The 26,118-nt window shown below is 38.2% G+C and overlaps 1 protein-coding gene across 1 annotated transcript in view; it reads right to left on the bottom strand.

Moving 5' to 3' along the window:
* LOC118806921 (gamma-aminobutyric acid receptor subunit alpha-2) overlaps window positions 1-16,141 on the bottom strand; it is a 54,089-nt gene extending 37,948 nt beyond the window's left edge. The window contains exons 1-4 of the mRNA XM_036568625.1: window positions 15,906-16,141; window positions 15,421-15,507; window positions 12,646-12,761; window positions 671-738 (exon numbers count right to left, since the gene is read on the bottom strand). Coding sequence (XP_036424518.1) covers window positions 671-738; window positions 12,646-12,761; window positions 15,421-15,491 — 255 coding nt within the window. The 5' untranslated portion in view covers window positions 15,492-15,507; window positions 15,906-16,141. The remainder of the gene's footprint in view (window positions 1-670; window positions 739-12,645; window positions 12,762-15,420; window positions 15,508-15,905) is intronic.
* Window positions 16,142-26,118: the final 9,977 nt, after the last annotated feature.

The following is a 26,118-nucleotide window of genomic DNA, read 5'->3' as shown; positions in this document are numbered from 1 at the left end:
TTCAGCCACAAGAGCATTAGTGAGGTCAAGAACTGATGTTGGATGATTAGTTCTGGATCACTCCAACTCATCCCAAAGGTAATGGATGTTGCTCCATCACTCTAAAGAATGCAGTTCCACTGTTCCACAGCTCAGTCCTGGAAGGCTTTACACCCCCCTAGCTGATGCTTGTTATTCGGTATGGTGACCTTAGGCACAAGAATGTCCCATTCTCTTCCATTCTATTAGCGATACTGTTCTATGGATATTATACAAGATTATAGTAGGAGTAGGAAACTTTTGACTTTTATAAAGCAGCTTTTTATAAAGACACCACAGCTAGAGTTATAATGATAATGTCAGTGATGCTAATGCAGGGGTGCTCAATCCTGATCCTGCAGATACTCCACCCTTGAGAGTTCAGATCCTACCCACTGCTCTGTAATACTTAGATGCTCCTGAAGAGATTCGTTATCTGGATCAGGTGTGTTAAATTAGAGTTAGATCTAAACTTTGCATGGTGGTAGAGCTCCAGGACCAGGACTGGTCACCCCTGATCTCAGAATCAGATTCAGAATCAGAATCACTTTATTTAACCAAGTATGTTTCATTCTGATGATTTCAATCCACCTTTTGAACACATAAATCCCACCGCTGCATATTTAATGTGTAAAAAACAGTTGGAACTCACCATATCTGTGTCTGAAACAGGCCCAAAACTGGTGACATAGATATCAGTCTTCACAGTGGTGACTCGATCTGAGAAAGAAGGTGGAGAGAAGGGGCAAAGGGAAGAGATATAAGCAAAGGAAGGAGAACAACAACACTTTAATAGTGCCATGAACATTTTATTGAAATGCAGCACTGAATATTTTAGAAATCCTTAATATCTCTTGCTTTGCTTGCTTTCACATGAAACATTCTGAAAGCACTTTTGTTACCCAAAAGAAGCTGATTTCATTTCTTGCCTACAGCTTGTACTCCTGCGTGAGATGAATGGATGTGTTGGAGTGCTTGTAAGTATACCTCAGTGCTGTCTTTTCCTGTCTCTGCTTTGTGTCTCAGCCATTGAACAGCTCTCTCTCAGCCTCCCTCCTATTTTTGTGTCTGTCACTAAACAGCTCTGTTCCTCTTTCTGTGTGTCTGACTGCGTGCATCCTTTTTTCTATCCCTCGCTCTTTTTCTCCTGCTTACGCATGGCTGACTCAGAAAGCTCTTTCTCACTTTTTGTTCTGTCCATCACTGGTGCTCAGAAATACTCGTGGATATTTAAGCGTCACTCATTATGCTACACAAAATGCTATCGAGAAAGACCACTGGGATGTCGATCTGGCCCACACTCGGCTGAACTGCAACACCACAGTAAAACCCTGGCACAGAACTGATTTATGCGCAAAGCAGTGTAGATCAAATGTACAGCTATACACATCCACTATAAATAGTGCGTAATACATTTTTCATTGCTTGTTTGTGTATGTGAGACATACAAACTACAAACAAGGAGGATGTTTAATCTAGTTTAAAAAGCCTGTAGCACGAAAAAAAAAAAGAAATTTCCTCACTTTTTAGAGATAGTATGTATACATGTTGAAGTATGGTTCATGCCTCAGTACATATAGCCCATATACGGAAACTAAGCATTTTAAGGTTATTGTTTTTGTGATGTCACATCTATCTGTCATTATACACACTGGCTTACAGCTGTTTAGGCCCTGCCCATTAAGGCTGAAGATATAGGGAATGTTTCAGCCTGGATTGCTTTTTGAAAGAGGAGCAATACAGCACAGCCAATCAGAACAGAGGTGATTTACAAATGTCAGCTTATAAAAGGCACAGTTTAAGTGTAAAGGATAAAGAGAAGTTTGAAAATGGACATGTAAAAATGAATTATGGCCAAAAACACCATACAGTTTCATAAGAAGACCTCAGAATGGTAAAACATGGTTTATCATATTATAACATGAAAGGAGAATTCTACCACTTTTTCAAAATTTTTGCATAATTCATTGGCTGACATGCAAACAAAGCCATTCAGAGTGTTTTGATGTGAAATGGTTTATTTTACAAAAGCTTACAGTCTCAAATTTCAAATTGGTGGTGATAGAAACAACCTTTTTATGTACTAAAACCATAAGCAAATATGTCTTTTTAGTTGTCAAATGTAGTGTAAACAATGGTAAAATAGTGGTAAGTCTGAAAAAAGCACAATGTACCTCTCCGCTGAATATGTTTTTTTTTAAAAATGCATTTTTTGCCAAAACCTTAATCTCAAGACTCTTATAAAGCAATGTCTCTGCATCAGGCAGTGCATTCATAACCTTTTTATGTAAGAAGCTATATTCTTGAAACCTCTGGTTTCTATCAACACCATTTTGAACAATTCTGACTTGGTTTCTCTAGAGCAGAGAATTTAATGGAGCAACCACTCTGAATGACTTTGAATGAAATTCTCTTTAACGTTAAAGCTCAACTCTGCACCAGCTAAGCTATATTTCCATTGTATTTTCATCATAAATGAGTGTGTTTTATGGAACGTCTTCCATATATCCTTAAAAATAATCAACGGAACATGGAAATAATTACATTGCATTGAGTATATCTGATGAGCATATGGAAGCTTAAACACAAAGCAAGTGCCCTGCAGTGATTAGCAGTAATTTACTGTTTAAAATTGAAGAGTGCATTCAGAGCCCCAGGATGCTGGTCTGGTTTATTAACAGATTTGTATTGTAGGTTGGTTTATTCATCTCAGTGGGAGCATTGGAGGCAGCTCTCAAAAACCTTGATGCCTTGATGTTTTTTTCCCCCTTTCCCCCTCTCTCAAGACGCTTTTTTACATTCAAGTGCTTTAAAAAACAGTTCAATAGAATCCCATCACAGAGCGCTGCTGGAGATTCCAAGGTCAAATTACACATATACAGAGCCTTTCTTCATGTAATGACCTCATATATCCTATACATTCTGCACAAAGGAAGAAATTATGAGAAAATATATCTGATGATCTGGGGCAGAAAGGGATTAAATTATTACACTGCATCTTTTGAGTTAACTTAACCTGAGGGCACTAGAGTTAAAAAAAATATCCTAACATTTGCTAGCACTGCCGTCTCTGTTAAGTAAACCATACAGAATACACACACATACTTTCCAAACCGCTTATCCTTCTGGGTCGCGGGGAAAGCTGGAGCCTATCCCAGTGGTCATTGGGTGGAAGGCAAAATACACCCTGGACAGGTCGCCAGTCCATCACAGGGCCGATATTTTTCAATTTTCATTCAGTTTTTCATTCAGTTTCCCTAACAGGTGGGACTCTTTCCATCACATGATGCCACCAGGGCATTTCTGGGCTCCTAGCTGAGAACAGCTGTGCCATCACCAGGGTTTGAACCCACATCTCCTGGAGCAAGAGATGAGATGGGTAATCTTGAACATGCATAAGCGTCCAAAAATGTTTAATACATTGTAAAAAAAATGTTTTTTTGTTAAGTTGTTGCTCATTTAAACTATAGTTAAAGTTTACTGAGCATCAGGTCATAAATTTATATAACAATGTACTATTTGGTGTTAAATTAACTCAAAATTTTAGGTCACACACTAATAGATTTAAGTTAAACCTTGGATATTTAAGTTTTTTTTAACAAAGTAGATGAACTAAAATAAACATTGTACCCCAATATTTTCAGGTACTGTTCAAGTAATAAAAAAAAAACTCTACATAAGTCAAATAGGTCAAATTTAAGTTGGATTTTCTAGATTGTACAAAATATCAAGAGTACACAAACTTTTTTCCCATTAGTTTTTTTGTATACTGCTGTATTTCTATTTATGTACACTGGCACCACCAGAATTTTTTTACATTGTTTTATTCACAATGGAAATTAAAACACAATCTAAGTAAAACAACCAGCATTTTTAAAGTTTTTTACTCATCATTTATTATTTTATCTTGTAACAAATCTAGCCTGAATTGCTAAAGAACTGCATGTGGCGCTGCATAATGTAAAGCAAAAATAAGGAGAACGTGTGATCACAACAGCAGCCGCACCAAGGCTGACATTAACATATGAAGTAGCTAACTGTTATACAGAATTGTACAACTAGTAAAAATACTATATAATAATAAGTCCTGCATTTTAAATAGACTAATTCTGCTTACATTTGCACTGTAAATGATATTTCAGTTTCTAAGTTTAAAACAACTGTCGTTTTGTATGTCATATGCTTCTTGCTGTAGGGCAGCAAAGTGTCTGTTTGAGCAGTTTGAGCATGGTACTTTAAGTGAAGCACTTCAATTAAAATAGCTTATTATCATCCAGCTCAGTATTTTAAAGAAGAAAAAAATTGATGGGTATCTGTATGAGCTGATACTGAAGGTTTCAGTAATAGTATCAGTATTGAAAAAAGCGAAAGTGGTATTATACTCCATCTACTGCTTTATTTACTGCTACATACATAACAGTGCAATGGGAAGGACGGAAATGAGTATAGTCAATTATTCATCAAGATGTACTCAGGAGCATTAATTTCCTGTTATGACTATTTTCCCTATTTCGTTGCAGCACTTAAGTCAGCTATTTTTTTTTTTTTTTGCTACTGTAATTCTAAACCAAAATCACATTCACTGATGAAGCAGTCAAAATGACTATTCATCATGATTTACATACTTGTGAAATTAGACTGGCCAGGCAAGCAAGAGGAAAAATATTAATAGGGTGTGGTTGTGGTTGTATTATTTCTTCAATATCACGTTCTTCTGTGACATAAACAAACTGGTAACAAGAACCAATTGAGCTATGTTGAGCTACAGAGCTACAGAGCTAGGCTGCCCACAGCCATGTCCTCCACCTGCTGCACGCCTGACAGATCCATCCTGTTGTTAGTTGTGGAGTGTGTGTGGCTGAATGTTAAGTGGCTGGGCCCTTTGCAAAGAAAGCCAAAGCGCAGGGGAGGGAGGGAGGGAGGGAGAGAGGGAGAGAGAGAGAGAGAGAGAGAGAGAGAGAGAGAGAGAGAGCACTTTAGATTGAGGCTCTTCCCAGGTGTAGCTTGTTTGTATGGAGGATGGCCTCCTGGGAATTCCTCTGCACTGGACCTGCTCTCTTATAGATGAGATGTTCACATATTCAGCAGACGGCTCTGCTAGCCAGCACACTGACTCTGACAGGTTGACACTGGGGGTGCCCACCTCTCACTTACTCACAATTTTTCTGCTTCTTATTTGTTTCTTATTTAACCATCTCTCTCTCTCTCTCTCTGTCCCTCTCCCTCCTTCTCTCTTTATGTATTGCTGCTGTGCAACATGTACACATGTATCTCCATATTTCTGTTTTTTTATCATTTGAACACAGCAATGTTTTTACATTGTGTGAAACATATTGATGAATGGACCAGTAGAAATACTCCAAAATCCCTTGAAATAATATCTCTGTACATTAACTGACATTAAAAGTAAAGGATATTTTTGCCTTATACCTTAAAGTATGCAAAATGGTAACGTTACAGGAGAGGGAAAAACATACCTTACATTTTAAGTCACTATAATTTTGAACCATCTTCTATTCTATTCATCATGAAATTTACACACAATGTAAAGGGCAACTGTCATGTTCAGGTTTTGTTGTGACAGTGACAATATGTACAAAGATGCATTGAAATAAAAATTCTTGGTCAAAGCTGAAACTGAAATTCAAAATCCACTCAGTTGAAAACCAACACCTAAAATTACATTTTTGTTATTATTTTATGATTATATTGATATATTATTTTATAAAATGTTATAGAATGTGCTGTATGTCACTATGAAAATCTGTATATGGAATGGGATGTTGTGTTTTTGTAGTGGTATCAAATCTGTTGTAGAGGTGTTTACTTCTTGATACTTGGCATGACCAGTCACTACAAATCTCTCGTCTAAAGATCAGTACAAATCTCTTGTCAAGTCCATTAATTGGAAATCATGAAATAGTTCTGCATGGGCGACATTTTCACTGTTGATTTGCTGATGTTTAAATGTCTCTGCACTAACCAGCACAGAAAAGTGAAGGTTTTAATCACTATTTCAAAATTTCATCAGCATTTCATTTATATATTATATGTTTTTGACATTTTGTTGTAGACCTAGTTAATCTTTTGTTTTTATTTTCAGCCAATGTTTCTGTCACTGTTGACCACTTTAAACCTAAAGTGCATCTATATAGTAGGTGTACCAGAAAAAACGGCCAGTGAATGCATGGTAACCAATCATTTAGATGCACTGCAGGTTTACAATTACTGACTGTAGCCTATCTATTACTGCACAATTTATCAGCCATACATTAATGAAATTTATACATTTGGCAGATGCTCTTCTCCAGGGCAACATATCATTGCTGTCCAAAAAATGTGAACCTGGCAACTGTTCTTTACTCTTCTTTATTGTTTGAAAATTTTATGCTGAATGGACCAGTACAAATCTGCCAAAATCACTTGGAATAAAATCTCTTTACATTAACGTACGTTAAAAGTTAAGAACGGCTTTGCCTTCTCCTGTGCAGTTAATTTTCGGAGATCTATGTTTTTTCTTTAGACAGGGATAATATAGTTTAATCTTGTTACATGAGTAGGCAACAGTAGCATAACTACTGGGTGGACGGGGCAGGAGGGCAGTCACACTGGGGCCCATGGCGCAATGGGGCCTGTGGTGACAGGTCCCCCAGAATTTTTATTAGGTCCCTCCAGGCTTGGATTGCCCTTCAAGAAAACCAAGAGATTTTCTGTACAGAAACCTGACGGCTCAGTTGGACCACCCAGGTCAGTTGCACTAAAGATGAACTAAACTTGAGCACTGTGCAGCAGCATCCATTAACAAACCCCCTCCCTTCCTTCTCAGCCCCCTAATCTCTCACATGATTGTGCTATTACATTTTTGACGTAGAATTCAAGCTTCATGCTACTATTTTTTACTGACTGCTCAAGCAGGACTCAAACAAAGTATCTTTTGTTTGGAAGGGTAATGTTTTGATGGTGAGCCACACAAGACCAGCATAGCAATGCCACTGACATGGTACTGGCATTTTACTGTGTGTTGTGCTAGTATGAGTGGACTGGACACAGCAGTGCTTCTGGAGTTTTCAAACACTGTGACCACTTGCTGTTCACTTATGATTAGACACTCCTGCCCTGTTGGTCCACCCCATCCGTGTACAGTTAGACGCTGTAGCCCATCTGCTTATGCACAATTTGTGTGAGTCATCCTCTAGTCCTTCGTAAGTGGTCAGTTTCCGATCACAGGATGCTTTTGACTAGATGTTTTTGGTTGGCAGACTGTTCTCAACCCAGCAGTGACATAGGCATGTGTCTCTGGCCATTTTCCATTCTTGTATAGAAAGTGGAAGTCTTGCTTACAAACAACAATCAATTTCTGTATTATCATAACACTGGATGCTCACTGTCTTCTCCATTGGCATCAGCAAGATAAAATGCACTGGGACATACAACTCTGCAGCTTTGGCTGTCATTGAAGTCTCGCCATGCTGAGACGCCAAGTGAACTATTGTTTATGCATGTGTACATATGCTTGGTCACATTTGCGTCTGCAAACAGAGTGTCTGTTCCAGCATTCAGCAGCTTTGTCATCTACGCAAACCTCCCGCTAAGGGCTTATCATGCTGTTCTCCTCTGAGCTATGCTCACTGAAGCGAAGATAACACTACAATTTCACCCTCAGCTCAATCAGTAACCCCTTAGGAGGGGCAAAACAATAATCAGGGACTTGCTTATGCTGCACCTGAATGTTTCTGTTATGAGATCATTAAATCCTCAACCCAACGACAATAAAACGTTCCCTTCAGACAGTGAGAAACGGCCTCTTGATAAGTGTACTGAAGTTAATCATGCAGAGCCCTGGACGGGATTACAATAACACAGCCTCCTTTTGTTCAATGAAGATGGACCATTATTGGGTCGGTGGTTGTGGTGCATGATGATTGGCTAAGAAAAGTGCCTTGCTGTACCATATCTATTAGAGGTTCTTCAAGGTTAAAGATTTAAAATCGGTAGAAAAACGTGACGCATGCAAAAGCCACACATATAACAATGATACACCAATGTATAGTGCAATAGTTTCTCCATTGGCGCGCTGGACTTTTATGCTGGGAGCAGAGAGGCATGTTACAAACTCTTGATATTGCACTTGTCTGCGTCATCTAGACAGTTTTCTCCTAGTATGCCTAGATATTTAGACCAACTTGTTGAGAAAGAAGAAATTGTCCATAATGATCTTTGAATTTTTGAGGAATGCTGCAATTGGCTTAACTTGGAAGTAGGTTTGCCGATAAGATTGTCCAGGTCTTTATTTGCCTGTCCAGGAAAAAAAAAAATCCTATTCCTGGATACAAAATGTCCAGGAATCCAAGCATTTTCATGTCAGCATTTCTTTTAAAACTGCTTCTAAATCCACTAAATTTAGTCAAAAATCAAGCCACTGATCAAGTGTCTAGAAATTTTATTGGGCTGTGGTGGCTACACTACTTGGACGTGGGAAGTCGGAGCTCAGAATTATGTCATTTTCAATATCCATGCTTTGGAGCTACAAAGTTGGAAAAAAAACACGGCTGCCTCTAAGAAATCAAGCATTGTTAGCAACAAGCTAGTCAGTGGGTGAAAGCTTTGGCATTCATGATGTATTTACCTTCTCAACACAGCAAACTTGATAGTCAGTATAGTATAATATACTACCAGTATAGGATTTGGATTTGATCAACTACTCTGCATGTATGCTGACTGATCTAAAGCAGATCTCATTTTGAATTAGAGAAGTGACACTTTATTACTATTGACTGTGTGAGCAGCCATTTCGATATGTCTTCAAAATTGACTTGGAATTGAGAACACTATCCTGACTCTCCGAGTAGGAGGTCCCAGTTGAGTTTTCCTAATTGGAGGTCTGAGTTCTATGTTATGAACTCTAGTCGAATGCAACATTAGACCAGTGGTATCTGTGTCTGGTCTTGGTGAGCTATCATCCTGGAGAGTTTAGATCCAGCACACCAGGCTCTAAGATTCCCCTGATACTCTTGAAAGGCATGATTATGCTACTAAAAAAAAAGCCTAACAGGTTTATGATGGTCTGGTGCTGTTCTGATGCTGGTTTGTCTGGCCACCCAGCATGGTCATTATGATTGACCAGCCTATCAGCATCCATAACACAACATACACAGGTTTTGCTGGTGATCAGCTATGCAGGTCTACAGTGGATTTTCAAGCAGGGTAACTGGATCATGTGTGCCAGATTAGGATCATAACCAAACTCTCTAGGATGGTAGACCACTGAGGCTGGGCTTGGGCCGTTTGGTTCATTTTCCTGTATCTTTTCATAACACAAAGCCTTCCATCACGGAAACCTCTCATCACTGTGACCTCTCATTTTCATCGTGACATTGTAGTGATGACTGAAGTATGCATTAGCATCTCATTAGCATCTGATTAAGTTTCTTTAAACCACAGTTGCTATTTGCTGTATAATTTTCTATGTACCTTTTTCATTTTCTTGAGAAGCACAGTATTGATTTCAGTTTAACAAGAATCAGTAATTGATTTCATTGTCCTGTTGGGCTTTATTCATCATGACCCCAAGATCAATAACTTAAAAGCTCTTTAGCAGCTTGGGTAAGTGTTTCTTTTTAAAAGTGTTGCAAAGCATACATGATTTTGTGTAGATAATTTTGTCTGAGGAATTTCACACAGTATCTGGTTGCAATATGGACTATACTGAAACATAATAATATGGACATTAATAATCTCTACTTGTTCAATTCATGTATAGTGCAAGTAAACTTGTACTGGTAAATATATCTGTATTACTTTGTGTAGAGTTACCATGGCCTAAATCTGTCAACTCTTTCTCTTTCTTGTGCATTAAGACACGTTTTTTTCCATTTTTCTGCAATATTCTCCAAGGATTTTTAGGCTTTATGGCTTGGCAAACTCACCCACCAAATCTCCTCCTTTCTCTCCTCTAGCCTGGGGTCTAGTTCCTCTCTGGGGACTTGGGGTAGATGAAGTATGACGTACACTGCTAAGATCTGCTTCACTTCCTTTAGCATGTTTTACACTGGAATTCTAGGTGATGCATTATTAAACAGTGAAGCAGATTCATTAACCATTTCATAATTTGCCCAAAGCATTACGCGCATACTTAGCCAAGCTCTGACGTGAGTTACGGGAAGCCAGTCTTTGAATAAATTATTGATTTTTGTTTTGTGCTGACAGTTATAGGATACAGTAGAAAGCATTATTGACAGGGACCATTAAATAAAACCTCAAATTAGAAAAAAAGCAGACAGGCCTTGAGTCAATGACCATTTTAGGGGTGGCCTCTACAACCATATCTTAAAAACTATTATCTTAATTTCTGCCATCGCAATGTCACCAAACAACTGGGTTCATTTACATTATATGTCTTACAGTGTTGAATTTACTGCTTTCAACACTCCCTGGACAAATGACATGTTTTGTACATGTCAAAAATTAAAATTACCAAAAAAAACAAAAACAAAACACAAAAACAAGAAATCTAAAACGTGCCATAACTTTTATACAGGCCAATTTTAATGTTAATGTTAAATTCAGCAAATAAACAGCAATACTGAATTAAATGTGCAGAAATGTGTTGTATGTGTATTGTTGTCACTTAGAAAATCAACAAAACAGGCAGTTTCACAAGAGGTGCCCAGGTATTTTTAGGTAGATCATTTTGAGCTTTACATGGTACAGCAACAAGTAAAGTTATTAATTTTTGTTTTTTGGCATTGTTTTGTCCCAATTCTTACATTTTTTGCTCTTTATAAATTAGTTTGTATTACTTTTAAACTATTGATTCTTTAATATTTTACAAAATATAGGCCTTTGTGTCTTAATAATTAGCTTTAAAACTTTAGTTCAGTGACAGTATACAGTTTAAGAAAAGAAAGGTTCGGAAAAACAGATTAAATATTATGTACAGATTTATGTTCATATTTTACTATGCTGTGGTAATGGGAATTCGGTCACTTACATTGGAAAATATTGCTTTAAATCTATTTTAAATCAGTGAAATCATTCAGTTTTATTTTTAATTACTCCACTAGGCATCACTGCTTGTATATTCAGAAAGCACTTCACATAAGGTCCCAGTATTTGTCATGTTTGTGAGAATAACTGTTTGAAATGTTCGGAGTTGTATTCATTAATAATTTGTCAGCAACTAAAGAGCGTTCGGAGAAATTTCTTTGAATTTTGTGGGTTGTGCTTATAGCCTATTAGCTTATTACTTTGCTCCATTTAACAATGGCAAGCTTTTCCTTCCATCTACACCACAACCAAGCCTACAGCTAAATTAATGTTTTTTTTTTCTTGCCTCAACAGCACAGAAGGGGGGCACTGGACAGCTTCCCAGTGCTGCAGCCCTCTGATTTCTAATCATGTGCATGAAATACAACACAACAGTATTATTAAAAAAGCTTTTTACTGACATATAACAAAATGAAAAACACTAAATTTAACCCCAGTACTCTCTGCTCTAATCGTCCAGGCCTATTTTATACTTACTGTATGTGAATGGTGGCCATCATGTCTGTTAGAATGGCTTTTCTTAATCTATCCATAGATGTAACCTAGTTATCATCATGGCCATTGACACAGTACAAATGGGTTTTTATAAGGCAGCTAGTTGTAGAGTGCTCTGCAGGACTGTGTCTAATATTGCTAATTGTGATTGGGCTCCCATCAAATATGATAATCTATTCACGATTAATGGCTGCTGCTCATTAACTCCAACTTCATTAAAGACATTGCAGAGAGACAGTTTGAATGAGAATGATGCAAAGCATCCACTATACTGGCAAAGCTTGGCCCGCAAGCAAGGGAAAAAATAAAGTGCTCATTCACTTGTGCCTTCAAGATCAGTTATGAAACTAAGTGCATATTAAGTTGTGCCTTTAACATCAGTTGTAAAGGTAAATAAAGGCACAAGTGCTCACTGGAATGTTATAGTTTAATCGTTATGTTATAGTATGTCTTCCTGACCCCTATCACTTCACTCACAGTGGATGTCAGGCAAATGAATGTACTACCAAAGACACATCTCTTTACGTTATATAGACAAGCATGAGCGCCTCAATTGCTGATGTGAATTTTGTAAAGAACTGAAAAACGATGCTTGAGTTAAACAGAATAATCTTCTATTTTAATCCCATCTCTGCTCAGATAAAGGGGAAAGTTATGGTATAGGGAACATGTTTTGTTCAAGTTACAGTCAAAAAATTGTTACTTCACACATACTGTGCAACAAAATGAAGCCACAACAAGAACAATTACACTTAGGTCTTGCTGCACTTTCTAAGTGCAGTGGATCTAAGCGAAATGAAAAAAAAAAAAGATCAAGATAAAGTTCACAAATGCACTTTATATTTGAAGCGAACACACAGATGAGTTTGTGTTGTTGCTATGATTCTAGTTGCTATGCATCCTACTCAAGACCAAAAAAGAAACAATGAACCATGAACTTCTGTAAATTCCACCAATTATAAAGCTCTGTAGGTTGGCCTTCTTGCACAGTAAACAAAACAGGGCCTAGAGTTTCACCAAGTGGCACTCACCAATAAAAAATAAAAGCCTCATGAAGACACACAAGCACAGTTTATGACATCTCACCTCCCAGTCCAGGCCTGAGCCGGTTATCATAGCCATCCAGCAGTCGGTCCAGGATACGTGTGAAGAGGGTGATGTTGTTTTTGAAGGCATCTGTTGTAGTATCTGCACATACCGACCTACATGGCAAATGCAAATACATGAAGATGCACATAACAGCAGCCTGAAAGAGCCTGACTCATGCATTAAAAGCTGAAATACGTCACAGTGTTCGACATTATGAGGCAGAATGTCCACACCCTATTCTGCACAAAGCGTTCTTCTCCACATAATAGAGTCTGGGTGACATGTGGCTCGAGAACATCATTAGCATAAACATTCAGGCAAACATTTGGAGAGGCTGAGGGGTTTGAATCACTTGTTCAGTGACCACTCATGTCATTTAATTCATGAACAGTCAGCTTTCCACCATACTGGCATGATATTTAAGGAACTTAAAGAGCTTTCTTAGGTGGTGGTTGCTATTGGTAACTTCCCACATTCCTCTGAGTTCTCTGGTTATTATATAAATAGCTTTCAGCAGGTGGAGCTGGCGGACAACAATCACTTACATTACTAAAGGACTGTTGATGGGCTTCTAGATGCCACCAGTCACCTTTATATTTATTTATTTTTGAAAGGTTTATTTTTCTAGACTTGCTCCATTCATGCAACATTCTGTACGTATTCTCATGAAAAAGAACAACAGCATGCAGGAATTTATACAGGGCTAAAATATATTAGATCATTATAGATGACCACAGATTACTATACATTATACAGCCAAAATCTTATGTTATTTTAATATTCTCTCCTATGTTCTACTGATGTGCTGTTTTCCAGTTTATTAAAATCATCTACCATGTACCTACACTCATTTACCATTTATCACCTACCACTTTGTAGGTGTACAAATACTGACTGTAGCCCATCCATTGCTAATCCTGATACACTCATGCCAGTGCAACATCTGCTCAAGCCACAAACATGTTGATATCATTACTGGGCTGAAAATGGTCCACCATCCAAAAAATGACTGATCAGTGGTGTTCCCTTTCCATTGATGAATGGGGTAGAGGGAGGCTGACCAATTGTGCAGCAACACATGGGCTACAGTAACTGTAAATCAACTAAGTGCACCTGCAAATGGTGCTTGGCATGGGTATATGGTTCTAGGAAAACCTTTGGAATAATGCAGAAATTGTTTAAACATGAAAAAGTTATTCAGGGAACCTAAGGTGTTTTTTATGGCATGGCTCCAAATCTTTAACCCCTTTAGTTGCTGAATAATGAGCCTTAGTATGTAAAAAGCCTGGGATTTTGAGGGGTTATGAGTGTAAATAGTGGTTGTATCTGATACAATGGCCAAGGACTGTAGGTTCCTAATAAACTGCCAACTGCATTTACTTGATGCTATGTTAGTCACATTACTGGCAAGACCAACTGTTTGTAAGTGATATCTGGCCAATAACACAAACTCAGATTCAGATTCTGATGAACAGTTACGGTAGAGACGTTGTGGCAAACTGCAGTTATAAATCTCATCTCAACTCTGAAATCAGCTGTAGAATTCTTAATAGAGTGCTCAGATGACGTAGATGCTGGAATAAAATATAAACGTGGTTTGTCTGAGGAGCCCCAGAGGAGCTGAAAAGCTCTTGTCTAGTGAAACATCTTCCTCAGGGTTGATTCCCTTTATCTCTCTTGCTCTCTCTCTCTCACCAGGATGACAAGCCTCCCTCTCTTCCTCTCTAACCTGCCCAGCTCAACCCACATAGCAGGGAAGCACGTGCAAGCATCTGATGCTTGAGTCAAATCCCAAGTGGGCTCGCTAATGTAGGCGATGATGGAGGAGCATCTTAGCCTTCATGCTGTGCAATCACAGCACGTTTCGTAAATGAAGTTTATGTAATGGGACACAAATACTGAGTCACAGTTTGCTTGTTACGTTTTTTGATAACAGCTTATTGGACTGTTGTGATGTCAAGATTTTTCTTCTTCTTGAGGACACTTTAAACCAGAAGAACACACTGGGAACTATGCAGGCCACATCTTCAGTATCCTAATGACAACATAAGAAAAGATGACAGTAAAGGTTCTGTAGAGCAATGCCATAGGAGAACCACTGTTGGTTAGCTAAACAGCCCATCCACCACTGATGGTTCTTTAAAGAGCTGCTGTAAATTAAATTAACTTTCACATAAAGGTTTTTTCTAGCACCATATGTACCATAGTAAGAACTATTTAGGGACCTTAATTCTAATTTGAAACAGCAAAGAAACCAAAGCAACAACTGGATGAGTGCTAGGCTAAAATGTTTAGACTACATTTCCACCCAGAGGGCTCCACAATTCAGATTCTGTTCCTTCCAGCAGCAGCTGGGCTGGTAAGCCCCGTATCCCCCACACCGAGCTGAGCACTCTCTCCATTACCATGCGCTCCATATCGCGCCTCACTTGCTCTCCACATAATGAAAGCGCACTGAACTCTCGCACTGTTACACACCCCCATCGCGAAGAACCGCTCCTAAATGACGCAGAACTCGCAAAATATTCCACTTCGAGTGAAAGGAATCTGATTTTTATTCCAGGGAACACCCTCGTGTTACCCAGACTTGTGACCGAGAGCGCGTTAAAGGCGCTCCAGAGCCACCGGTTACGCGCAGAGGGGGATGGAGAGGTGCGCCCCTGCCATCAGGAGAGATACTCAAAATGGGTTCTATAGATCAGCAGCGCTTTAGACAGTCGAAATAAATCAAGAGAAGGGAAAACAAAGCGGAAAGCATATGTGAATTCTTACCTTGTTTGCCAAAACAACGTTAAGGAGATGGAGACGGCCAAAGAGTGGATTATGAAGAGTCTTCCCCTCATCTCTGATCACTCCCACCTACATGAAAGACAGCAGGAAAAGCAGCTGAAACCAACACGAACGCAAATGCAGTGTAGTGGTGAATATGCCCACTGGCCAAATGGAAGAAGGCGAAGTAAAATTAGTCATGCATCGCCGTGAACTGGATTGTGCTACCTGGGAAACACGCTGGAAGGGAAGAGACGCACGCACGCACACTCTCTCTCACACACACACACACACACTCACACACACACACACACACACACACACTATTAAAATGCCCACTTGTTCAGTACTGAGCCCGCGCGGACACGCTTAATGGTAATTCGCCCCTGCCTCAGGCTCGTGAGCAGCGCCCCACGCTTTGCCGGCAAACAACGTTTTGTCAGTCCACACACGGCCAGTAAAGCGCGTGGATTTTTAAAAACACCCACCTGACAGTCCAGCCGTGCGTCCGTCCACTGCCCACAGCGGTCAGAACACTGAGGGACGGTGAAGTTAGTCCAGCCTGGATTCACAGAGCCGCTTAAGAATGGAAAAGATGGAAACTGAACGTTAATAGATTCCCACCGATGAGACAGCTCGCGCGCTTTCGGTCGCAAACGTGCGTTTAAAAAAGTGCTTCACAAAACGCTCCGTTATCCGAGCGTGGCGCCTCGTCACGCGGACAACCGGAGCCGCCTGACAATATTACACACACACTGCTCACTTTTCATTTTTTGCTCGTGGAAAACTACAAAGAAAATCTGAACGGACGACTGCTGGGTCCTAAAGGCAGCTCTGTTCCAGCTCAGCTGGTTAGCTCATAAATGTACATAAGTATTCAGAAATAGTGTGATTTTATAAGCTGTATAGGCTATTCATTGTTAATTACTGCCTATGTAAAAGGCATTGATGTACCAGAGCAGACTAGTACAGCTTAATATAATAACATGTATATACTTGATGACATATTTTATTAAATGTAATATCTGAATGGCTGTAATGAGTATAATAATCTCTGATGAATCTACTATTGATTTAGATATTTCACTCGCATTTAATTTCATCACTCATGTCCTTGAAACATTGTATTCTGCCTACATACAGGTTCTGAAAACACTTTGATGTAACAAATGTATGTTCATAGTCTGTTCATCATATCAGTGAAAGAAAAAAAGCAAAATAAAATGCATGTGAGTAAAAACAAATACAGTTTGGGAACATATTGATCATTGAGACAAAGATCCGTGTCTCGATCTTTGAATTCTGCAGGAAATATTGCTCTGTTCTCAAGCGTATTTCATGTGTTTGCCTACCTGCCCCTCCTCCTCTCGCATAAAATACTTATTCATTGTCGAGTGTCAGGCACATAAATAACACTGCACATAATACAAACATGAATGGTTAATCAAAGACAAGTGACAGACACTGAGCAAAACAAAGGGGCTTCCGTTTACCAGTATCAACCTCCGTATTACATTCTATAAAAGGATATTAACAAATTTAACAATGCTATTCCAGACGCTTCTAACTCTGCAATAACAAACCATGAGCGGAATAACAAACAGCTCCGTTCACAGACATCTGCAAACCAACTTTCCCACTTTCATCTGGCACAGAGCCTAGCCAGAGTGCAGATTTAACTGAAGACATACTGTAAATCACATTTAATTCCTCACAGATCAGGCCCTAATGACTGAGAACTAATAGTGGCCCTCTCTCTGCAGCCCTCACTATTAATATTTAAGGCAGGGAGTGCAGCCATAATGGCCAGTGGCCCTCAGGAGAAAGACACAAGCACTATGAAAATAAATGCCAGAGTGCAGTCAGCAATGCAAATAACAGTAACTTTCTGCACTAGTCTAACAGTGCAGTGGGAGAGTGCTTTAACATGCAGAATTATGCTATTGTTATGTTTTGTTTAGTGTATTTTTTTAGGCTTTATAATTTAATTGATTCAAAAACAGTTTCCAAAAATGGAGCTCTTTTAATACATCTATTGAAAAATATAGAGAAAATAGGGATGCCAAACAACTGTGCAAGACCTAGTAGACCACCACAACTGTCACCATCAGATAAACAGTAGTTAAAGCTTTCATCTTTAAAAGAGAAAATCAAGCTCCACTCTTATTTTAGATCTGAAAAATCACAGGTGTTTTTGTCCATCCTTCCACTGTGAGAAGATGACTCAGCACAATGGGTCTGACAGGATGTGTAGCTGTTAAGAAGCCGATTCCGAGAAAAGGAAAAGAAGAAAATGTGCACTATACCACAAAAACTGGACATCTAAGATGAGGAGAAAATGTTTCATGGACTGATGAATCTAAATGAATTTGTTGTGCATCAAGCATAGCAGTGTTGTTGGAGTTTTTAAAGACTTCACTGTCCTTGCTGGGTTGAGAACAACATACCAACCAAAAAGATCCAGGCAACAGCATCCTGTGATCAGAAACTGACCACCATAAATGGCAAGAAGATGACTGTCAAAAAGTGTGTTTGGAAAAAAGCTATAACCTCTATAGACTCTAACTATTTATCTGTGCCAACAAAGTAGGTGTTTCTAATAAAGTGAACAGTAAATGAAACATTGCCGTGACTGATACTGATACAATAGTACCAACGCACTACATGGTAGTGACATTGTCAAGCAGTGACACTACTCTCAATGCCACTACCATGTCAGTGTCACCGCTTGAGAATGGTCCACCACTTAAATAATATCTGGTCTGCAGTGGTCCTATGGTTGCCACTTTCTAATGATAGACAGTACAGAGGGGAGTGGATAAACTGCACAGCTACACTCAAGAACAGTCAACCTACAAAAAGCAATAATATGGTAAATATTTCTGATAAAATTCAAAGTTAGATTATTTCATGTGGTGTTTCCATTTTTTGTACACTATATACAAGAACTGTGTTGAAAACTATGTTAGAGCAATTTTTTTAATACTGTTAATGCATTTTCCAGCCTGAAGCCCAGCTACACATGCGGCCCTCTTGGTCAATTACATATTTTAAAGGGCAAGTGTTACGACCCTGCAGGCAATATAGGGGACAATGGGGTCAATAACATATGATTTAAAATGTGAAGGGTGGAGAACAAACCAGGAAGGAACAAGACACAAAAGTCGCCCTCTGGCTTTTACCGTTTGCTGCACACTAGGGTAAAGTTACAGTCATGCTAGGACCACAGTGATACCACCAGGAATAAGATGAGTTACACTATTAACAATATTGTCAAAGAGGCAGTTACACCTGCTGCTGAAGTAAGGGAGAGTCTGGACCTGGACGGCACTAAAAGAAAGGAATTGTCAAAACAAACAAAAAGAAAAAACTACCCTAGCTGTTTAGTTTAAGTTCTCACCTAACCATAAAACAAAAGACCTATCCACTCTGTTCTGACCTATAACAAAATTATAAATTGGCGCCTGCCTCTTACCTAATGTGTCTATACATCAGGCTAACACGTGATGTAAAATGTATGAGCGCACCCATCTTTCCTGTCCAGAACCCCAAGAGAAGCACCATAGCATATGCAATAGAGAGAGAGAGAGAGAGAGAGAGAGACAGAGAGAGAAACTGGAGAGAGAGAAACTAGAGAGATACAAAGTACCCAGGCCCCCTTGACGAGTATGTATATATACATACATATATATATTCATATACAGATAGACATATATATATATATATATATATATATATATATATATATATATATATAGATGCAGATAGATACAGATATATAGATATAGATAGAAAGATAGAAGAACAAAAGCCGTAAATGTGCTCCTTGTTCTTGGGTGATTACATGATGAAGTGCAAGAGCTAGCAAGACCTCAGGTGTTTATTTTTCACACTGATGCACATGTGACGCTACAGCAAGCCTGCAGACTCACACATTCCCTGTAACTGCAAGTTTTTCTATAACCGCCTATAACAGCTCTATAACGTGGCCACTAACATAATTAAAGTGACGGTGGAACCAATCAACCAATCATGTTTTGATTTACAATGGGTGGGAGCAATTTTTGTGAGAAAATAACATTAGGCCTTCAGGAAGTCCTAGATACGTCAGTCACTGCAAACATGAGTGGGAGGCTGACCATTTCCATCAGATCTTAAAACTGGAAGAACTCTTCGCTGAGTCACTATGAAACTGCTACATACAAGGTTCAGCTAAAACATGAAATGTTGCTAACATACTACTAGAATCCTATAGGGGTGCTAGGAGAAATTATCATTATTATAGAAGTGTTTTGTGTGCGTTTTTGAGTTTTGACATATATGTCCCAAACTGATAGGGTGCTATTGCACTCCTACTCTACAATAAATGTGTTATTGGTAAAGATTATTTACATTATGTGCTTTAAACTTTAACAAATGTCTCTTTAAGGACTTATTTGTTGAAGGCATGAACCAAAAGTGGAATCACTCCAAAGAACCCTTTTTGGAACTTTATTTTTAAGAATGTACTGTATGCATCAGTATGCAGAGTGAGGGAGTGTCCAAGATGGCAGCACAGCGGTGTTCAAATGCATTGACTGCTGCTTGCACAGAGTGTATTTGTCACTATAATGAGCAACTTCTGCACCGGAACATGCCTCATTTCAACAGTGACAGCGTTCACAGGCAGAATGAATAGAGCTGAATGACTACATGACTCCTCTGATGCCAACAGCATCATCTGTCACACATGTCAGCCTAACCAGCAAAACTAACATCCACATTAGCCAGGCTACCACAGGGATGTTCTGTTATTATGGAGCTTCCTATACACAGCTTCACAGAAGAGTAATGGTTTGCATTCCAGCTGGGTGCTCCTCCGTCTGAGCAGGCCAGCTGGAGATGCTGTTTGAAACTAGTTGGGCTAGAGAGTAATGGAATTCAGTGCACACGGGGATGTAGATGCAAGAATGGAGTGCGAAAAGTCAAAACACTCAGATGAATTCTTTGTGCACCTTCTGAGCTGTAACTGAAAAATGTACAAAAAATGTTGCCAAAGCTGTTTTCTTTAAACTTAGATTGTCAGTGAGGCTTTATTTTAACACATAAACAGTACTTTACATTCTGCTCAGTTTCAGTAAATCTAAATCACTGATTACTGGTGAGGTTTATAGCTTCCCGTTAACAATAAGTGTGGCTTTACAGTTCACATTAACAAAACTGAATTATCAAAGATCAAAGCTATCATGCACAGTTTTATCAGCCACTACAGTTTTCACTGATAACAATGAATAAAACAAAAACCTGGTACCATAAAACAGATCAAAATCTAAGACACCAGTATTAGTTTTGTGCCTCACCTCCTTAAAACCTCTTAAACTCTGGGCGTATTCTTCAGTTAATTTGGACTTAAGGCTATTATTCCGTAACGATTATGAAGTTAACATTTCAACAGTAGGGAACCCATTAGGGCCTTCTACATGTTCAGAGACGACTTAATAATTTCTGGGAATTTATATGTCTGAAGTTATTGTTCATCTTTATTAATAGAATAATCATGCTTGATGCAAGTATTGTAAATTGCAGTAATACTCTCTATAGAAACAAACAAAAAATAGTGAAAATCTAAAAATTGCTCAATGAACAACAATCAGGATTTCTTTGCCTGTGATATCTGGGTAGACATAGAAAAGCCAAGTCTCCCATTAGTTAGGCCTTCAGGAGATGAACAGAAGACCCTACATGTTGCACTAACCCTGTAAAATCCCAGGCTTATTACATACTAAGGCTTATTATTCAGCAATTATAGGGGCTTCAGTGTAAACTGACTATTCTTATAATTCTTATTTTAAGTGTATAGCAAAACTTTGGGCCCACCAGCAGGCTCTGGCTATTTAAAGGGTTAAGCAACTTAATTAAGAAGTGACAGTGGAATCAACTAATCACATTTACAATGGCTGGGACAAATTTCATGAGAAAAGTGTCACTCTAGACCTTCAGGAAGCCCTAGAAAAGATGGTAACTCTGAATACAAATGGCAGTCTAACCAAGACTCAATCAGTTGTTAGAAATGAACTCTTTACTGAAAGAGTGACTATAAAATTCCAACAAGGTAAAATATATGTTATTGTCTGTTGCAATGGCTATGTGCCAGTATTAGCTAAGTGCTAACATACTACTTGTAATCCAAAAAGGGTGCTAACATTATCGTAGGTGTTTTTCTTTAAAGATACCTTTTTGTAAGTGAGATATGTGAGTGTCAGGAACCCTTCAAAAGTTTAAAGAACCTTCATGTATTGTAAACATTCTGTACCAATTATTATTTTTTTTCCCTAGAACTCTGCATATAAGCCAGGAACCATTTATGAACTTTTATTTTTTAAAAGACCCATGCAGTTTAAAGTGTGGAAGTGTAGTTCAAGATTAAATCATTTTGGTCTTGATTTTCCTTCTTTTTTCTCCCTGAATGTTCACAAGTCACAGTTTGAGCCTGCTGGAATCACAGCGCCTGAGAGAAAAGTGTGATATAAACATAGGTTCTCTTCATCAGTTGCTTCTAGGAGGGTAGAGAGTGTGTGTGGGAGTAGAAACATCTCCTACGCCGAAATCTGAGATCATTTTCCCCGCAGACGCAATTTTGATCTCACCCTAATTGCATTTTCTACTCGTCTCCCCATTGCCTCGGCCCAAGGAATGTCATATGTGAGAAAGATCAGATAAACCGTGGCTCCATCATGGATATCTGACCTGACTTTTATCACATTTCTCCCTGCTGCGGTTCATAGAGTGAGATGAAGGCTCAGGGTGGAGGGGCTGAGATGCTGACTCTCTGTGAAGCCATATGCAAAGTAGACTCAAAGGTTATGTGTGGTGTGCTGATATGTGGGCTTATTATGTGGGCATATGTTTCTGTAAAATATCGTAGAAAAACCATAGCAGCATCATAGTTAAATATGTAATGCACAGAGTTACCATGGTTACATAGCACCATAGTAGTTCATGATAGGTCATAGTTAAACATATAGTAACTATAGTTACCATGAAGTTCCACATCAAAGCTACAGTGAACTATGTTGTATACAATAAATAATTGTAATAATAATTTACAGCAGCATTATTTGTTTGCACTTATTCTAATGTTATATAGTGTTTTATCACCAGCAGAAATGCATGGCTTGCCCAGATAAACAGTTTGGTTAGGTTTTTATATAAACCTAAGAGACAACCTTCTCATTCATTTAAGTTACGCAAAGCATCAACAACTAAATATGATATCACATATTTAGTAGTTAATATGTCCACTCTTTGCCTTTGCCAAATTCCATTCTTTTGGGAGATTTGCTTTCAGTTTTTCAAAGAAAGCTGCAGGGATATATTTCCTCCAAGTTCAATCTTAGAAGTTGGTTGCATTTTCTACATCTCATGATGTAAGTAATCCTAAACACTTTCAATGATGTATTTAATGATGGGTTTATCACTCTATTCTGAGAACATCAGCAGCTTCTTTATTTGCTATTTAGGAGTGGAGCTTGGTTTTCTCCTATCTCTCTAAGATGAAAGCTTTAAGTATTGTTTATCTGATGGTGAGAGTTTTGGAGGTGTACCAGGTCTTACATGCTTGTTAGGAGTCTCATTTTCTTTTTATCTTTTGACACTTTTTGAACCTTTATTTGCATTTGACTTTCTCCTTCCTTATGACAGTGGATTTTCTTGTTTAGAATCTATTCAGAAATATTGCCTGTAGAATTAATACTGGATATTAAACAAATGGTCTCTGACTTTTGCACAATAATATATATTTTTGTATATATTTTTTTTGTAAAACAATCCAGAAAGATCCAATGAGATGCAGTCAGTCTTGAGGAGGAGGCACTGCTGAAGTGTGGTGTACTTTACATGCAGTACACAATAGGATCAGCTGTGATTTGTTTTTTGATCAGCTGCTGGGGTTAACATTAACAAACTCTTCGCTTTAATCAATTAATCAATCCTGGAATGAGTTTCTTTCCTGCACCCACACTTACACACACACACGCTCATGCTTGCTTCAGGCATTATGTCACATAGGCCCCAGATGTTAGCCCCTCCACCTCTGCATGAGGACTGGAGCAGTGAATGCTCTCTTTTCTCTTTCTCTAATCTAGCCCTGCAGGAATTATAGTGCATTTTTATCTACAGTTTCATCGGTCGTGCTGTCATTTTTCAGTTCATTGAAAACCAATGAGATTCAATGAAAATCATGAGATTTGACAATCACGCAGCTCCTCACAGCTTAATTGTCTTTATAACAAGTATGTCTGCGATGATTCGGCTATATAATTGGCCAAAAAGTGCCAGTCATTATTAATGATGAAACACTACCAGCTTAAATATTTACTGTTCCATCATCTTTAATGTTTTATTGGGTTTTACATACACACTCACACACACTGTCTGAAAAAAACCTTGTATTTCCATTTTTCATTTTTTTTTTAAATTGCCTGTTTCCCTTTACATTGTTTGTAAAAAGTCTGGTTGAATTGACTTACATTAAAAGTAAAGTAGGTTTTTTCTTTTTCCTATAAGTTATCATTTTGGAGATACAAGATTATATGTATATATATATATATATACATCAAATGCTATCCTTAACAAACCATATAGTATTTGACCAATTACCCTAAGTGGTTGGAGTTGCGTTATGGAGCTTAGAGTGTTCAAGGATCAAAATGGCCCCACATCATGACAGGCATTACCGTTCTACAACATTCTCATTACAGCTTTGATCTTCATTTGAGTGCTATTGGAAATTATTGGTCAGCTATAATGATCTCATCACTATCCTCTGACATCCAGTCATTTACACCTTCAGTGCACTTAGCCTGTCCTCTGATTCCTCCAAACACCTACTGCTACACTGAAACAAGAACAGATCATTACACATCATCTCCTGCATCAGTGCAAGTAAACACAGTGAGAAAAAAACGTCTGGACACATGAACTTTCCAGCTCACCGCTGCTTTTATGCATTTTAATAGGTTTTTGTTTGTATTTGACCATGTAGACTTAAATCACATAAAGGTCAGCACAATTTTTTTCAGACAAAAGACCTCATAACTTTTTCAAATGCTATGCACTAAATGCTCTGGCAATTTGTTCATGCTGATGATTTAAATGAGATTGCTGTGGTGCTAATTCTGCAGGCTCTCTGCTGGTTGCAGGTGCTGGTGATGGATGCATTTCATGACTCCAAAGTGACAAAGTGTCAATAAACGTGCACACAGAGGAATGGAAAATATCACTTATGCCATCTAAATGCTTTCATTTACTGGTCTGTTGACAAGCTTTATTACATAACTGTATTGTTCTTAAACAAATTCACAATTCAAGCATGCTCACCTGTTTTTAAGCACTTATTTTCGGGACAATGGGTCATACTTGTGTGTATGCAAATGTACCAAATCACAGCCACTATTAAACTCAAAACTCCACCTTGAACGTATCAGGACATGAGAGCAATCTCACGCTGTGGCATTAAGGCCAATATACCGCTTTTGGCCTTGCACTGGATTGCATCACGATCAGGGGGTTGGACCCACCTGCTTTGCATGCAAATGAAAAACAGGTATACGCTTCGAGACTGTGGGGTCCATTGTGATCACCCGACAGGAGAGGACATATCTCAGAATGTCTGGTCTGTTTTTCGTAAACAAAGGTTAAGGATAAGCTTGAGTAAAACAGCACTGTAGCCTTAAGCCTTCTTTACTCCCTGAGGAATAGCAGATAAGTTTTTAGCATGTAGTGACCTCTGCTGGTCAAAAGGATGAGTGCACATTTCCTTTAGGCCAGATTTGTTTCAGACTAAAAAAATAAATAAAATATAAAAAATCTATATTTTTCAAAATTGTTATTTATTGACTTTTTATTTTAACAATAAAATAGTTTGATATAGTATATAATCATTGTTAAATTTTCAAAACATATCATTTACTCCTCAACCCATACAGCCCATATGTGGAAACTAAGCTGCAAACAGGCTGTTTTGAATTCATTGTTTCTGTGATGTCACAAAAACAACACATTTACATAATTCACCTATTCAATTAACAGACTACTTAGCTCCACCTATTCACAGTACTGTTTTTTGACTGCTTTTTGACTGCGGCATGACACATGGCAGCCAATGAGAAGTTAATTTTAGTCTTAAAGGCACAATATCAAAACAGCTGGTTTGATTCTGAGAGATAAGGAGAGGTTGTAAAAATCAACTATTACTGGTTTTGGAAGATAATCTCACTTATTATGTGTATCATTATCATTATCATTATGCATAATAATGTGCTCATCATTATAAAATCACATTATGTGAACAATTCATGACAAGCAGATCAACAGAAATGATAAAAAATTATTTAAAATAAAATCATGTTCTATACAAAACATATTAACGCTAAGATTTGTTTCACATTATCTGATAAAGTAATCATTTTTTAAGATACAAGCCTTATGACTTAATTTATTTATTAATTAAAATAAAAAAAAATAAATAAAAGTCAACAATGGCTGTTTGTAGTCTCAAATACTACACCATACCAAGCCATGTCATATCAAACAAACCCTGTCTCATCAAAAACTATAATTTCTGAAAAAATTCTGAATGTTCTTAAACACCTGAACTTACAATGTGTTCTGCGGTTGCACCCTTGCATAACCTGATTCCCAAGTTGTCATAAAACATATAAA

Source organism: Colossoma macropomum, unplaced genomic scaffold (genome assembly GCF_904425465.1).
Source record: "Colossoma macropomum unplaced genomic scaffold, Colossoma_macropomum, whole genome shotgun sequence".
In the NCBI taxonomy this organism is placed as follows: domain Eukaryota; kingdom Metazoa; phylum Chordata; class Actinopteri; order Characiformes; family Serrasalmidae; genus Colossoma; species Colossoma macropomum.
The sequence above is the reverse complement of the archived record's forward strand: the minus strand, read 5'-3'. Positions and strand labels throughout refer to the sequence as shown.